This window comes from Antechinus flavipes, chromosome 2 (assembly GCF_016432865.1).
Source record: "Antechinus flavipes isolate AdamAnt ecotype Samford, QLD, Australia chromosome 2, AdamAnt_v2, whole genome shotgun sequence".
NCBI classification, from domain to species: domain Eukaryota; kingdom Metazoa; phylum Chordata; class Mammalia; order Dasyuromorphia; family Dasyuridae; genus Antechinus; species Antechinus flavipes.
The window spans coordinates 293,045,864-293,063,836 of record NC_067399.1 but is presented as its reverse complement, the minus strand read 5'-3'; the positions used below and the strand labels follow the sequence as shown (position 1 = coordinate 293,063,836).

Genomic DNA, 17,973 nt, shown 5'->3' with positions numbered 1-17,973 from the left:
TTCTTTTTCCAAAACAATATTCAGGATATCATCATGATGCATTATAATTTATTACAACATTATAAATACATGTCATATGTATTTATAAAATCTTTATCTCCTACATATGTATATATACAGGATAAATTGGAGAGAATGTGAGAAGGAAAGCAGTATGATTAAGGAAGATTGGCTTCTTACAGAAGGTTGTAATTTAGCTATGTTGATTTGATCCCAAACCTTTCAGCGTCTCCAGTTCAAGATTTGTGTCCCTTCAGGTTTTTCAGACTGTAGGTCTAGTTCTCCTATGTAGCTAAATATAGTGTTTTGTCTCTTTGGTGATTTTATTTTTTCATGTTCCAAATGGTATTGATGAGGTGCGAGAACTGGGGTGAGGGATCCTCTTGGTCGGAGCCGTAGGTCTTTTTCGAAAGAATTCGTAAACCTGAAGTCTATAGCAAAAAGGGATTTATTTTGATTTGTTTTCACTAAGACGACAGCTTTCCTAGTGGGCAAAGAATCCTGGCAGGATAGTTTTGCGAAATGTCTGGGCAAACTGCACTAGATATATTGAGGCTTCTTGGGTCTTTGGCCCTGAGCCGGGGAAAGGTGTGTGTGTGGGAGTGAGAATATCACCGGATGAATCTGGAAGACTGGTTTTCAATTCAATTCAATTCAAAATTGAATAAGATCACTTTTCCTTTGTGAACACGAGGGGGTGCCCCATCTAGGGGAAAGTTTGAGACCCCAATCACCTTTCCTCCACAGATTAAAGGGGACACAGTTCACATCCGGGACTCTCCAACTCTTCCCCCAAAAGATGTTTATATCAATATTATTAATTATAGGAGTATTTTTCATACCCCCTCTCCTATCTTAAACTTAAGGGCTATAACAGTAACACCCCCGCATAGTACCTTCCTCACTGCTTACACGTTAATGAAATGTTTGTTGAATGGAGTCAGGGACTGAAGGTTTAACGCTTCTTAGTTCCCTAATCCCGTTGCCCCACTTGGACAGCGAAATCGCTGCTGCACTTATATGGACGGTATGGAGATAAAACTTTGTGCACCTTTAAAAAAATGCTTTATAAATGCTACGTTAACTTTAATATTACCCTAAATATATTAATATAACAAATAACGTTTAAAAAAATCTCATCAATGTCTCCACTGGCCACTCCTTGGCATGGCTCATTTTATCTTATGTATGGGGGAGAGATGTTAGGGAAAATCCGGCTGCCCAAGATACAGCACGCGGTAAAGGACACGTCATTCCAGCTACAATAGAAGTCTTTCTTTACGTAGCCAAACTCTAGTTCTTTGTTTTCATCTTTCCAAGGTGACGGTTTAGGGTTCACGAAGAAGGAGCGAAGAGCTCAATGGACTGAATATATAAGGAAGCCAGCCTTCACTTGTTTGGTCCTCCGGCATCCCATCGTCCCTTGCGACATGGACACGTCCTCGCCTTGGCAGCCGCTCTGCGCCGCCGGTGCCCGACGCCCTCTCGGTGATCCGCCGCGGCCCCCTGGGCGGGTGTCATGGCGGCCAGCGTCGAGTTGGCAGGAGTTGTCTGCAAGGTTGGCGGAAAGTGGCCCAAGTAGCCGGACAGACGTATGGCTCGGGTTATTAGGAGTTCCCGGGGATGAGCGAGGGTTCCCATGCAGAGGAGAATTTCTCAGAGTTGGCGAGTGTCCATCGTTCGCGGCTTGGGAGCAGTCTGGGCGGTAGTGGGCTGTGGAGGGGCCTGCCTGTCGCTCCCCTCGGAGGTCGGCGTCGCTTTGGAAACCGGTGGAGAGCAACTGGCGGCGGGACGCACCGGGCACCTGACTTCGAGGTTGCCCCTATGTAAATAAGGGCTTGAGATCGCAGCTGCGGGACGAGACTCCAACCCGGACGCGGAGGGAGCTGTTTCGAAGTCCACCGCGGCGATGTCTTCGTGGCTAGGCAGCCTGGGTTCTGGCCTGGGCCAGTCCCTGGGACAAGTGGGCGGCAGCTTGTCTTCTCTCACGGGCCAGATCTCCAACTTCACCAAGGACATGCTGTTGGAGGGTACGGAGGAGGTGGAAGGTAACTGGGGCTTTGGAGACTCCCACGGAGGATTTGGGAGCTGGACTTGTCCCTAAGGGTCATCCAGCCAAGCCTTCATATTTAACAGTGGGGACATTGAGGCACTGAGAGGCGACGTGACGTGTAAGGTCACGCTGGTAGTGATACTGACCTGCGTCCTCTGACTTCACATTCCCTTACCTTTCCACTACTGAACTGTCTGGCTCCCAGATTATACCCATCTCCCAGACAGAACTGGAAACAGTGCCTATTTTTTTCTTTTTCTTTAGCCCCCACCTTTTTCCTTTCCAGTGTCTGAGCTTATTCTGTGAATGTTCCCACTCTCCTGTCCTTTCCTTGATGTCCCCTTCTTTTAGCCGAGGACACTTGAAGTTTTCCTTTCTTCTCCCCAATTTAGTCTTCAACTTCTCGGGCAGGGAAAAACAACTCTCCAAGTTCTTTTTCTTATTCAGGAATGCCTTTTTCTACAATTGAAGATGGACGCCTTCACTAATATTATCTTGTTCAATTCTGACAACATTGTGAAGTAGTCACACTAGGTATTTTTTCTCCATTTTTACAGTCTAAAAACTGAAGTTTAGAAAAGCAAAATGAGAATTCCTGGCCCACTGGAACTTTAATATTTTAGATTTCACCCCTCTTTCCTTTAATTACTATTCTTTTAGACTTTATTAAAGAACAGTGATTCACCTGGTTTCACAATAGCAAATAATAACTATTTGTAATTATATAGCCTTATATGATTACAAATTGATATGTATCTTGTATCTTATGTAATATTCCTAAAAGCCCTATAAGACAGACTCAAAACCTCATACTAATAAAGGGTGCTTCAGACCCAAAGTTCAGGAGTCTTTCCATTATATCAAAATACCTTTCATAAAATTAATTGAAAATAATATTTCTCTCTTCTTCTGGCAGTTTGTGACTGCTGTAAGCTGTAAATCTGTGATCTTAATTATGATGGTATATGGTCCACTCCATTCTCTATTTTTTTTTCCCCATCCCATTCTTCTAAAATAATCTCTATTCTAAAATACCTGATAAGTGGTCATCCAGGCCCTCTTTAGAGGATCTTCAATGTAATGTACACACACTTTCAACTTTTTGCACTTTGGAAAACTTCTCTAAGTTTTTTCTGAAATCAAGCTTAAATTTATTTCTTTGCAATTTTTGTTCACTTCTCCTCTTTGGGAACAACAAGAAAAAAAAATCTAATCTTTCATAAGATAGCTTTTTTAGACACTTGAAAACTTAAAATTGTTTCTAAGTGCTTTTTCTTCAGGATAAACATACTTAGAGTAAATATTCCTTCAATCGGTCTTCATATAAATGGTTTGGCCTCAAGAAGAAATCATCCTGGTTGTTCTCCTCTACAGCTTATAAATGCCGTTAAAGTGTAATCATCAGAACTAAATACAGTACTCCAGATATGGTCCAACCAAAACTGAGTACGGAAGAGTTATTTACTTCTGCATTCCTGGGAACATTGTATCACTTTATTATGATCTAGAAAATAACAAATAAAAATTCCCATATGCAAAGTAGACCAGAAAAAAGATTCTACATAAAACTATGAATCTATTATATGCAAGTTAGACTTTAAAATTAAAGTATGTATGTATCTGTCAGTCATATGTAACATGGTAGTTAACCAATATTGTTCTCTACTTGTTTATATGTTTTGTTTTCTTTGATATATTTAAAAAATAGTAATGTCTTTTTTAATGTAGCCCAGAATCATATTAGCCTTTTGACTGTCTTATCACACTGTTTGTTGTTCCATGTTAACCTTTCAGGCCACTAAAATGTAGTTCTCTTTTCTTTCTTTCTTTTTCTTTTTTTTCTTTTTTTAAGATAGTCTACTCTTTTAAATGTTCTTTCCCCATTCCATACTAGTGGCTTGGTTTTCTTGAACCCCAATGTAAGATTTTATGTTTTTTTTTTTTAAATTTCTTATAAGTCAGATTAATACTCCAGACTGTCAGCTCTTTTACTCTTGACTTTGTCATCCAGTGTTAATTTGTCTTTTTCACCATTTGTGTATATCATGAGCACATGTTTTGTGCTTTTATTTCAGTTCATTGATAAAATTGTTAAACTGCATAGGACTAAGCACAATTCCTTGGGGCAGTCCATTGTGCCAAGTCTGAATAATGATGACTTTTTGAGTCCAGCTGTTCAACCAGTTCTGAATCTATCTAATTATAATGTTATCTAATCCAGTGGTTTCCAAATTCATGGAGAATGAGAAAGGGAGATAGAAAGTGTAATTGAGTAATGGGAACTTATGTAAGGCAAGAATTGTTTGTATAACTATTGGAAATGCATGCTTAAAATTTTTTTGCTCTTAAGAATCATGTGATAAAAAATTTAGGAAAACACTAAATCACATTCTCCCATCTTTTCCATAAGAATAACATGAGAGGCTGTGAAAGATGTTTTTCTAAAATCTAGATAAATTGTACCTTCAGCATTCCCATTTTACAAGCCATATAGTTGATCTCTCATGATTTGTAATCTATAATCCATTAGATTTTTTAAAGTGCATAAAGGGCTTTAGGCATGTTACTTGGTACTGGGATATTTCCAAAAGTAAGAGTTATTTCCCTTATGTTCATGTATAAGTAAATTTAGGAGATATACAAAATCATTTAACAACTGGGAAAATAAGAAAAGACCTTTCTTGAAAAAAGTAGCATTACAACTGAGCCTTGTAAGGAGTTAGAAATATAAAAATCAGAGGTAAGAGGGGAGCATTCTAGGAATGAGATAAAGGCTGTCCAAAGGTATGTTGATGGGAAATGGCATATCATGTAGAGGGAACAGCAAACAGCCAAGCTCTACTTTGGATGGATTCTGTAGGGGACTAATATGTAATCAGTTTGTAAAAATAGATTTAAACTATATTTTTGAAGGGTTTTAATACTAGAAGAGATTGTATTTTATCCTAGAAGTAGTGGGTAAATGCTGATGCTTCTTAGTTAACTGATATGCTTAGATCTGTACTGTTTATGGGATGAATTGGAATAGGGGAGAGACACAGGGAGATAAATTGGGAGATTAGATGAGAGGTGATGTGGGCCTGGACCAGAGTGGTATAGAGAAGGAGATGGGTGTAAGAAATATTGAAGCAGAATCAAAAGGATTTTGCAACTGATTAGATTTAATAGGATGAGAATGAATGAAGTGCTGAGGATAACTCCAAGGTTGTACAACTAAATGTTGGTACCCTAAATAGAAATTGGGAAATTAAGAGGTGCAGATTGGGGCAACAGTAATGAGTTCTGTTTTAGAAATGTTAAATTTGAGGTGCCTTTGTAGCATCCAGTTGGAGATAAAATATTGGAGATGAGGGATGAGATTAAGCCTGGATATATAGATTTGGAAATTATCTGTATAGGTATGATCATTAAATTTAAGGGAAGTGATAAAATCATTAAGAGAATCTTGAGAGGGAAAAGAAAGAGTGCATGGGTTACATGTACATATAGGATATGGATGATTATACTGCAGAGGAAACAGGAGACTGAGAGACAGCAATAGGTAGGAAGAGAACGACAAGAAAATTATGTCTAGAAAACTTAGGAGAAAATATCCAGAAGGAAGGAATGGTTAATAGTATCAAATACAAAGTTCAAGAAAGATAAAAACTGAGAAAAAGTCATCAGACTTAGTAATAAGTAATTGGTGACCTTGGAGAAAGCAATTTCATTTGAGTGATGTGAATGAAAAGAAGATTGTATGAAGTTGAAAATTACTTGAAAAGTTATGAAATGCTGGGAGTTTACTCTAGGAATTTGGCAGAGATGGGGAGAAGAGTTGAAGGCCAATAGGTTGAAGAGTTAGTAAGTTCTAGTATGTCTTTTTTTTTTTTTTTTTTTTAATAATGGTGGAAATTTTGGCTATTTTAAAGGCATGAAGGAAAGAGCTATAGGAAAAGCAGAAATCAAATATGGTTAAAAAGGAATAATTGAAGGGGAAAACTGCAGGAAGAAATGGAAGGTGATGCACTCATGGGTATAAATGGGTTGGTATGGACAAGAAGAAGGGTAACTCGTCCTAAGATGATCAAAGGATAGGATAGGAAGCTATAATGTTTTGGTTTGGTTTTCCTGAGGTCTCTGGGGCAGCCTTCTTTTCAGCAATCACCACAAGAATAGCCAGGAGTCCAAAAAGTCTTTATTGTCTCCTTCGACTTGTGCTCAACTAGCTTTCTTGTGGCCTTCAGAGGGGACTTGGTTTCAGTGGAGAAAATGCAGGAGGACAGGCCACCATAGTGGTGTGAGATGAAGTGAGTCTTAAGTCTAAAGGTTTGTGCTTCAATCTCCAGTCCTTTGTCTTCTCTGCCCCCTGAATCTGGCTGAGACTCCCAGTTTATCCAGGGATCCTCAAACTTTTTAAATAGGGGGCCAGTTCACTGTCCCTCAGACTGTTGGAGGGCCGGGCTATAGTAAAAACAAAAATTTTGTTTTGTGGGCCTTTAAATAAAGAAACTTCATAACCCTGGGTAAATGTCCTCAGCTGTCTCATCTGGCCCGCAGGCCATAGTTTGAGGACCCCTGCTCTACACTGAGTATAAACCAATCATTATATCACTAGGAAACCATTATTTGTTGTAAGATTAAATCAATCATACTGAACTTAGAGAACTATTAATCACCATGCTAAACTAGATAACCATTGTCTCATCAATTTCACTGAATTAGTACCTTGTAAGAATCCTTGTTTCAAGTTCAGAGTTCTGGCCCATAACAGGAAGCTTCTGTGATGATTTGAAATTTTAAATAGGATAGGAGAGGGGAGCTTTGATGGATATTGAAATATGAAGTGAGATGCTTTATTCTGAGGTTTTGATGATATTAGGTTGCTCAAGAAGAGAATAAAATGTTTCTGAGAATCATTAGGGGTATTGTGATTAAAAAGTTAATCAGAAAAATATAAAAGAGTTGCATGCCATACTATTGAGATTGGATTAAATAAAGGAACCAATAAAGCATGTTTATGTTATGTTCATTAACATTCAGCAAGTGAACAGGACCTGAGAAAAACAAAAGGTAGAAATAATTTAGTGTTGTGATTTTGAAAAAAGGATGATTAACAAGAAGACGATGGGAAAAGGGATCCAAAGTTCAAGGACAGAATAGCATTCAACTGATTAATCAATGGGTCAACATTCTGAGGGAGGGCTTGTGAATCCAAAGTAGGAGTTGAAGCCTGGGAATGCAAGCAAGGGGTGGAGTGACTAGAATTATTGTTCATCCTTCATTCTTGAAAGAGACCATGACATTAGAGAGGTGAGGCCATGACATGCAAGTGAATTGAATTTTAGTGAGGGAGGGCTGATCAAGGTCACCTTACTCTCTCCTCCAGAGCCATCTGGATCCAGTGGTCAGATATAGATTAGGATGACTGGAGATGGCCCTAGATGCACAGGAAGACCTTGGTCTTTAAGGTCTCAATTTGACTGAGGTCATATTCAGTGATTAAGGATAGATGTTCTCTTTCACCTAGTCAAAAAATAAAAACAAATATGACTCAAATCAATCTAGGAAGAGAAAGACTCTCAAATAGAAATGATTGCTCTTTATATTCACTGAGTCACTCTGAACCTAGTTATGGGGCTTGGTTTGTGGCCTATTGCCAGTCAGTGAGAATTATAGTTGTATGGATTTAAGGATTGGTCCCCCCTTTTCCTCTCTTCTCCTTTTATCCACTAGAAGTTACTGTAGTGAATATAGTAATAAGAGATTTGGAAGGGGAAAGGCACAGGGAGATTTAAAAGGACAGGAAGCTATAATCAGAAGGAAATTTTAGTTTTATGGATTGTAGAGATAGAACAGTTTGGATGGTGATATCAAGGGTATGAACATACCTATGTCTTGATTAAGGTCATGTTATATACACACACGTATATATGTATAAGTGCATCTTAATAGCTTTTGAGGAAGTTAATAAACTATTGAGTGATAGTATTTGAAAAGGTAACATATATAACATAGATAAGTTGACTTCAAGTGTTAAAGGTAGGGTTTGGTGTTGAGAAGAAAAGATTCTGAGTTGGTACTATACTTCTCTAGAAAGGAGAAAGAATTAGTCTTGGGACTAGTAGTTAATAAATCACTAAGTTCTGGATAGGATATATATGAATGTAGTAAATCTCAAAGCAAGAAAGGTCTTAAGAGTACAAGTGGTTGAGGGAAGGCCTGAAAATGACAATTGAAAGTCAAGAAGGATTCTTTCTACTTCTTATCCATTACAGTAAAGTGCATGAGAAAGTAATATCTAGTATTAGGCTAGTTAGTGGTGTAGTGTTTTCAGTGGAAAACCAGATTTACATGAGAAGAGGAGAAGGTTGAAGCTTAAGGACTATTTGTTAAAAATAAAATGAGGATTCCAATGGAAGGGGAATTTTTACAGCATCAGGGGATTTTGCAAGATGTCCTTAACTGATTAGACTTAGATGAGCTGATGATGCAATAGAATAAAACTTTCTGTGGGGCAACTGAGATATATTAGATTGATATAAGTTTTGACTTAATATTCATTTAGCAGTTGAGGAAACTCTGCTTCAGGGTTAGTATCAAAGGTAGTTTCAATGAGCCATTATTGATGAAGTCATGGTATTTTTTTGCAATGAACACTTCTTTTCCATATGTTCATTAACCATCCTTTGAAAAATACATTATAGGGGAAGCTAGGTGGTATAGTGGATAAAGTACCAACCTTGAAGTCAGGAGGACCTGAGTTCAAATGTAACCTCAGATACTTAACACGTCCTGGCTGTGTGACCCTGGGCAAGTCACTTGACCCCAATAGGCTTAGGGGAAAAAATACATTACAGAATTTTGGTAGGAATGGTAGTCAAGAACACTATCCTATAATTGACAGTTCCTATTCTTTTCCTTTTTTTTTTTTTTTTTTTAAAGAGGGTCATTTGTACTTTTCCAGTTCTAAAACTAGCATCTCTTCCATTCTTTAGCATCTTAAGAGTATTGACAATACTTCAGAAATCACATCTTTTGAGTTCTTTCTTTACCCTAGAATTATAGTTCTTTTGGGTCTAAAAAATGCATCACTATTCTCTTTCTACCTTCCAAGTATCTTAGGTATCAACTATCTAAAAGCCTTTTTTTTTTTTTTTTTTTGCCTTTGCAGTCCAAAATTATTATACTTGGAAAAGAATACAGAAATGACAAGAGCTTTGCTTTCTTTCTTTTATCTTCATTCTTTTCATCTTGAGCAGATGTCTTATTTTTTCTTTGAGTCATGTAAACAAGTCAACAAGCATTTATTAAATGCCTACTATATATTTCAGTCATGTTAAAAAAACATGATAGTTCTTATACTTAGAGAGTTCTCAGTCCAGTAGGGAAGACATTATATATATTATGATCACTCAAGATACCTAATCAGGAGAGAGAAGACACTAGTATTAAAGGAAATTGGAAATGGTTTCTTGTTGGAGGTTAGATTTTTAACTAGGCTTGAGAAAAGCCAGGAAGCCAAGATGAGAAAAGAGGATTCCACTCATGAAGGACAACTAGTGAAAAAGTATGAAATTGGAATATGGAGTATCATTTGTTAGGAGCAGTAAGGTCAGATGCCCATTCCTTTTTTAATAGTCTTCTTTTTTCCCTAGAATTGCAAAACACAATGCAAACAAAATAAAAACCACACAAGTCCTCTTTTTCTTTGTCCTTAGAATTCCTTGACAGTTTCATCTTATTCTAATATTTTAGGCTTTCAACACCATGTATAAAAGACTATATCTACAATTATTTTGGTCACTTCCTCTTCCTTCCATCTTTTGCATATACCTTTAAAAATTAAATTTGTTGAGTTCCCTGTGTATTGAAATCTGTTGGTTTAACAATTTTCCCATCTTTAGAATTGTTGCTCTTTTTATCTTCAGAATTTTTGTGTAGAGAGCATTAAATGTAATTGGGAAATGTTTAACAAAATATAATACCTAAAATTTTGTACAAAATGCAGAAACATAGATACTGTTCATTTATTTGTTCTCTAAGTCAGTATGTGATTGGCAAGGCTATATGAGTTTGATACCACTGCTCTAAACAATTCTGGCATTCTTGCCACTGACTTTTGAACAATAGACTACAATATCAATTATAGTTAATGGTGTTTTCAATTACCAGAATTATTTGAAAATCTACAAAAGTGTGAGGATCTTGTCCATGTTTAATTTGAAAACTATCACAAGTGTTAGGTACAATAGGTAAAGAAATGTCTTTAATTCATATCATGAAAGAGAATCTTATAGAGGCAGTGCCAAAGTTGTGACTGACATTCAGATTTTTGTTTTATGATTGTTTCATAATTTTAAATTTGAACTCAATAAGAAGTTGCAATGGATGATACAATAGAAAGCCCACGAAGTTGTAAATTATTTAACTCTGCCTCTAAGTTAGATCTGAACAAGTCAATGCTCAGTACAATATTTGGACTTTGCTTTTTCATCTGTAAAATGAAGATGTTGGACTAGATATTCTCCTAGGTTTCTGCTATCTCTTCTAATGTTACATGTTTGCATTTAGGATCTATTATGTTTTTTTTTTTTTTCCCAGAAACTACTGCAGAATTCCAAATATCCAGTTCTAGGATGAAGGAAATTGAAGCCATTCATATAACCTTAAGGGCAGAGGTAAGGAGAATTGTAGATTTTTCAACCATGTGAGTTTACTCCATTTCTTCTTTCTGAGCAGTGTTAGTCTTCACATTACTGACTGAAGATGGCAAAATGCAATATCAGTAATGATCATTGAGAATACTAGCATCAAAATATATGGGAAATGATCAGATATATTATGTACAATGAACTCCTTTGATATTCTGGTGAGCTCTGTAGATCCCTTCTTAGAATAATGTTTTTAAATGCATAAAATAAGATATATGAGATTTCAAAAGGAACTGTATTGTAATAATTATCAAAATGTTGATTAAAATAACTTCAGAGACTGCGTGTTAAGAATACTTGATATAAATATCATTGGTATGAGATTGCTTTATGATATTTCATTCCTATACTATATTGCTGAATTTGTTGGAATGGGCCACAGCAGGGCCTTTGTAATTAGGGCAGAGGAAGAAAAACAAGTGTTGTTGCTCTCCAAGACATATAGGGGGCTTGGGTTATGGTAAACAAGACATGGTTTATTATATATCCAGGTGCAAGGAGCTTGGATCCTAGTAGACAGGATGTCAGTATGCTTTTGAATACTGCTACATAAATTCTTTGTTTTTCTCAAAATTTGACTAATGGTTAGAAATAAAGTTCATCCTTGAAAGGGAGAACCAATGAGCAAAGATTAAACATCTCTCCTCCTTCCCCTCTCCCTCCAACCCGTACCTTTCCCTATAAAATATCCATCCCTGAAGTACTTCTTTAGACCAACCTGTCCCTTGACGCTATTTGGTTGCATCCTGCTTTATATGACAATAAAGCCTTTTCCTTTGAGAAACCAATCCAGTGTCCAGATAATTCTTACCAATTGAACCTGCTCTCTTATTGTATTGCTATACATAATATTGAGAGAGAATAATAGGAAATCAACTTCATTTGATTCCTGTATATGAAAACTTTTTACATATTTTTATGGTTTACTATTCTCTTTAATTTTTACCATCATCTTGATTTACTAGCTATAGAAAGATGTTATAAACTCAAATTAACAGTTTGAAAATGTAATTCTGTTGTTTGTTATTTTAAATTTTTTTCTCAACTTAAAAAAATGTCAGAATATTATTGGGGGTGAACTTGGAATAGGAAATGTTGGAACTGTAAGTTAATTTTCTTAGCTTTAGGCAGATACTTGTTAGTCTACATGCTTTGTGGTCTATGACTAAAAGCAATGTAGATAATTTGGAAAGGTTTTAAAGGAGAGCCACAAGGTGATTATAGAAATTAAAAGAACTTTTGAAGAAAGATTGATAGAACTCTGATTACTAGTCTGAAAAAGAAAAGGATGAGGGAGGGACTTAATATTTTTTGGTCACAAAAGTTGCTGGTGATCACTTTGTTGGTGCTGGTCACAACGTCAAGCCATTCCATTCCAACAATGCTATAATTATCTAGATCAGGCACTACAAATTGCCATTGAGTTGGACTAAGAATTAAATAGGAAGAAAATGTGCTGGATCACATTTGGGAACTCTTGTTATGCTTTCCATTATCTCAAGTACCTCTCTGTTACTAATAGTGATTTTAACATCTTTATTCTTCTGATGAAGCTTTGTCTTCAAATATTGGAAGATCATAGTCTCAGAAACATCAGAATTGCAAGTGACTAAAGGGACAATGGAAAGACATGATGTATATAAACTATAGCATATTAAAAATGATTTACATAACAGAAAAATGGCATAACAGACCTGATCATGAATATTTATATTTGGAAAAAGATACAAGGAGGACATAGTCATATAGATGCTGTTCTGAGATTTCCAGCACTTTGGGTAAATGCATTATAGAGGATTTAGGAAGACCATGAAAAGTACAATGTGAAGGTGTATTAAATTGCATTGGAGTTGAAGAGAGTCTGTATAAATAAGATCATGAATCCATTGAAGTCAAGGAAATATTTCCTGACAATATTGTAAAACTCTAGAATGTATTAACAACAACAACAAAAAAACCTTTGGAGGTCTTTGAAAGTGGTAAGTTTTTTCTGTCCTCCAGGGTGATTTAGTAATCACACTGCTCTGAATTTTTGAAGAATTGATGAAGTGTTCTTGTAATTCTTTATCAGTAAAAGATAGGAAAGTGTTGGTGATTTGGAAAATGACAAAGAATTGTTACTTGTTCTGCTTGGGTATCAGTAGTTTATTTGAACAAGATTGAAATCAATGGTAAAGTGTTAAAAATTTGTGCATTTCTTTATTTAAAAAAATTATTTTCAATTCAAAATTCCCTCCCTCCTTTCATCATCTCCCATACCCATTTAAGAAGGCAGGAAATAAAACAATATACATATGAAGTTATGTGAAACAGTTTTATATTAGCTGTGTTATCAAAAGAAAAGCAAGAAAATAAAGTGAAAAAAATTTTCATTTTGCATTCAGAGTTCATCAGTTCTTCCTTTAGTGAATAGCATAGCATTTTCCATCATTAGTAAGTTAATTGTCATAGATCACTGTACTGATCAAAGTAGATAATTACCATTCCAACATTGCTGTTACTGTGCACAATGATATCCTAGTTCTGCTTCCTTCTCTTTCCCTCCCTTCCTCTCTTTCTCTCTTTCTAACGCCCTCCCTCCCAGGTCACACAGCTAGGAAACATTAAGTGTCTGAGGCCAGATTTGAACTAAGATGGGCCTGACTTCAGGGCTAGTATTCTACCCACTGTGCCATATAGCTGCCTTCCTTTGTCATTTCTTATAGCACAATAGTAAATTACAGTACATAATACTGTAATTTGTTCAATTGATAGTCATCCTCTTAATTTCTAATTCTTTGCCTCCACAGAAAGAGCTTCTATAAATATTTTTCTCTATATAGATCTTTTTCCTTTTTCTTTGATCTTTCTGGAATACAGTCCTAATAATGGTATTATTGGGTCAAAAGGAATGCACAATTTGTAACTCTTCGGGCGTAACTGCAAATTATTTTTCAGAGTGTTTTGACCATTTTGCAGTTCTACCAACAATGCATTAGTGTCCCTCTTTTTCCATACCCCACCTCCAATACTTTCATTTTCTTTTCTGTTATGTTAGCCAGTCTCATGATATGAGATGGTACCTCAGAATTGTTTTAATTTGCATTTTTCTAATTAATGATTTAGAATATTTTTTCATATGACTATTGATAGTTTTGATTTTTTTCTGAAAACTACCTGTTTATGTTTGGTCATCAGTTGTGAAATGGCTATTTTAAAAAATCAATTTGGCTCACTTCCATGTATACATATTATGAGAAGTGAGAATTTTATCAGAGAAACTTTCTGTAAAAATTTTTTTCCTGTTTTTTAAATTTTCCTTCTAATGTGTGAACTTTTTAATATAATGTAGTCAAATTTATCCTTTTTATTTATTGTAATATTTTTCTATCTTTTGTTTGGTCATAAACTCTTTCAACTCCATAGATCTGACAGGTAATTTTTTTTCATGGTCCTCTGTTCACTTATGATATCATTTTTATGTCTAAATGATATATTCATTTCTAGCTTATCTTGGTATAAGATATTTTGTTTATTTGTCTATGTATATTATATTTGTCTATACCTAGTTTTTGTTAGACTGCTTATCAGGAAATTTTCCTTGATCTTTAAAAGAATGCTATCTAATTTCTTTTTTTGGTCTTGGCCTTCAGGTAGACCGGTAATTTTAAAATTTTCTCTTCTGGATCTGTTTTTCAGGTTGACAGTTTTTCCAGTGAGGTATTTTATATTTTCTTTCATTTTTTCATTCTTTTTAATTTGTTTGACTGATTCTTGATGTCTGATAGAGTCATTAGTCTTCATTTGCCTTATTTTGGTTTTTAATGTGTGATTTTCTTCAGTTAGCTTTTGTACCTCTTTTTCCATTTAGATAATTCTACTTTTGAAGGTGATTGTTTCTTCACTGGATTTTTTTGCATTTGTCCAATTGTATTTTTTAAGGAATTGCTTTCCTTTTCCAAGTTGTTGCCTCTCTCTTGCATACCTCTCATTTCTTTTCTCATTTTTTCCTTCTAACTCTCTTATTCACCTTTTAAAATCTTTTATGAATCCTTCCAAGAAGCCTTTTTGGGCTTGAGACAAATTCATATTACTCTTTGAGATTTCCTCTGTGGACATTTTGTTCTCTTCTGAGTTGGTCCTTTGGTCTTCCCTGTCACTGTAGTAGCTTGCTGTGGTCAAAAGTTCTTTTCTGTTTGTTGCTCATTTTCTTTCCTTTTCTCTTTGTATTTCCTCTTTTTTAAATTTTCAAAAAATTTATATGGTTGATTTCTGTTCCTGGGGTAAAGGGGCAGTGTCCCAAGCTTTTTGGGCAGCTCTCAGCCTTGGTGTTGAGCTCTAGGGGCCCCTTGTCTTTACAGAAGGTAGCTTTATCTGTTCTTTCCAGGAAACAGCCTGGTTTCCCAGAATTTGCCTTTTGAACTGTGACCGAAGGCTGCTCCACTGATCTGCTCTGCTCTGACTGAGCCAGAACCAAAGTCTCAGTTTCTGATTTGCTGTGAGTAAGCTCTTTGTTATGGGCCAGAACTCTGAACTTGAAACAAAGGATTCTTACAAGGTACTAAGTCAATGGAATTGATAGACAGTAGTTATCTAATTTAGCATGGTTCAGTATGATTGATTTAATCCTACAAGGAGATGTTATAGGCCAGAACTTGAAACAAGGTACTAAGTGGAATTGAGGAGACAATGGTTAAATCTAGTTTAGTATTGATTTAATCCTACAACAAATAATGGTTTCCTAGTGATATAATGATTGGTTTGTACTCAGCCTGGGGCATATAAGCTAGAAGTTTCAGCTAGGGAGATTCAGAGACAAGCAGACAGAAGGCTGGAGGCTGAAGGCTGGAGCACAAACCCTTGAACTCAGACTGATTCATCCCATCTCACACCACCTTGGTGGCAGGCTTTCCTTCACTTCTCCACTGAAACCAAGACTCCAGAAGGCTTCCACAAAACTAGATGACCCAAGTGAAGGAGATAAGACTTTGAAAGATATAATAAAGGATTTGCACTTTAACCCCTGGCTACTTGTGTGATTACTGAACTGAAATGAAGACTGCTCCCAGAGACCCCAAGAAAACCTCAACAGAGAACATTACATTTTAGAGAGAACATTGCAGATCTTCTCATTGGCTTTCTCAGATTCCATCTGAGCTGGACTGAATACCCTTTTCATCCCACTGAGACTGATCTTGAAGATTTTTCATTCTGTCTTGAGCTGGAGTGGTTTCATTCCATCAGACTCTGTTCAGAGGTTTGTTTCCATGTCATTTTCAAGGGAAACTGGAAGAGCTCGAGCAACTTCTGGCTTCATTCTGCCATCTTGGCTCTACCCCTAGAGGTCTGGTCATTTATTTCTGAATATTGTGTGCCCAATATAGTCCACTGGGCCGCCACTCTTATTGATTAACCACTTAATTTTTTATGGAGTATGTTTTTCATGATTGCTATTTTGTAAGATATTTTGAGATCTGGTATTGCTAGGTTTTCTTCTGCGATCCCCTTTTTTCCTCTACTGATATTTTTGACCTTTATTTCTCCAGATAAATTTTATTACTTTTTCTAGCTCTATAAAATAATTCTTTGGCAATTTGATTGGTATATCATTGAATAAATAAATGAATTTAAGTATTGTGATCTTTATTAAATTGCTCAGCCTACCCATGAGCAATTAATATTTCTCTTAATTGTTTAGATTTTATTTGTATGAAAAGCGTTTTGTAATTGTGTTCATATAATTTCTGTATTGTGTGTCTTGGCAGATAGTTTCCCAAGCATTTTATGTTGTCTGCAGTTATTCTAAATAGAATTTCTCTTTCTTCCTGCTAGATTTTGTTGGTAACATACAGAAAGGCTGTGGATTTATGTGGATTTATTTTATATTACACAATTTTGCTAAAGTTATTAAATGTTTTGACTATTTTTTAAATTGATTCTCTAGGGTGTAGCAACATATCATTTGCAAAAAAGATAGTTTTGTTTCCTTGTCACCTGTTCTTATTCAAATTTCTTTTTCTTGTCTTTTTACTAGTGCTAGCATCTCTAGTACAATGTTGATTAGTAGCAATATGGACATCCTTACTTCATCCTTGATCTTATTGGAAAAACTTCTAACTTATCCCCATTACAGATAATGTTTGCTGATAGTTTAGATAGAGTCTACTTATTATTTTAAGCTTCATTTATTCCTATGCTTTTAATTTTTAATCAGCATGGGTGTTGTACTTTTGCCAGACTATTTTTGCATTTGTATATTTTGGCATAATCATATAATTTTTTTAATTTTTATTATTGACATGGTCAGTTTGTAGTTTTACTCCTGCAATATATCCATCCAGGTCATAGTATATATAACCTTTGTGATAGATTGCTGTAGTCTCTTTGCTGATATTTTATTTAAAATTTTTTCATCAATTTCATTAGGGAATGATTTGTTCAATTTATTCTAAGATAGGCTTTGAAAAATTAGTATTTTAATAATAGCTTTTAATTTTTCCAAATGCATGTTTTCAACATGTACTGTTCTGAAGCCTTGTGTTCCAAATATTTTTCCTTCCCTACTTCCTTAGACAGTAAGCAATCCACCATAGGTTAAACATGTATAATTCTTCTAAACATATTTCCATATTTGTCATGCTATGCAAGAAAAATCAGATCAAAAAGGAGGGAAGAAAATGCAAGCAGCAATAACAACAGAAAATACTATTCTTTGATTCACATTCAGTTCTATAGTTTTCTCTTGGGATCTGGATGGCTTTTTCCATCATAAGTCTATTGGAATTGTTTTGAATCACCTCATTGTTGAAAAGAACCAAGTTCATAAGATAGAATTATTTAAATGTTCTATTTTCTTTTTCTCTTAATCTGGACAGTTTCTATTTTTGTAAATATTGATCCATTTCAACTAGGTTGTCAATTTTATTGGCATTTGGGCCAAAAGCTCCTAATAATTTTTTAAATTTCATCTTCATGATGTATTAATCCTTTATATTTTCATACTAGTAATTTGATTTTCTTCTTTTTTTCCTTAAGTTAACCAGTGATTTATCTATTTTATTGAGCTTTTTCATAAAAACAGCTCTTGGTTTTATTTAGTTTTCATTGATCTGCTCTTTCTCTCTTTTGTTGATATTATGATTGTATATTTCTTAAATAAATTCCTAAGAAGTCATTCTTTAGTATTATTATTAGCTAATGTATTATGTGCTTTATGTGTCATGTTTAGGCAGCATTAATCGGAATACC

General features: G+C 35.3%; 1 protein-coding gene across 1 annotated transcript in view; it reads left to right on the top strand.

Moving 5' to 3' along the window:
- Positions 1–1,514: 1,514 nt before the first annotated feature.
- The window catches only part of TRIP11 (thyroid hormone receptor interactor 11), a 103,195-nt gene continuing 86,736 nt past the window's right edge, over positions 1,515–17,973 (top strand). Inside the window, exons 1-2 of the mRNA XM_051977333.1 lie at positions 1,515–2,048; positions 10,637–10,713. Of these exons, the coding sequence (XP_051833293.1) occupies positions 1,910–2,048; positions 10,637–10,713 (216 nt within the window). The 5' untranslated portion in view covers positions 1,515–1,909. The remainder of the gene's footprint in view (positions 2,049–10,636; positions 10,714–17,973) is intronic.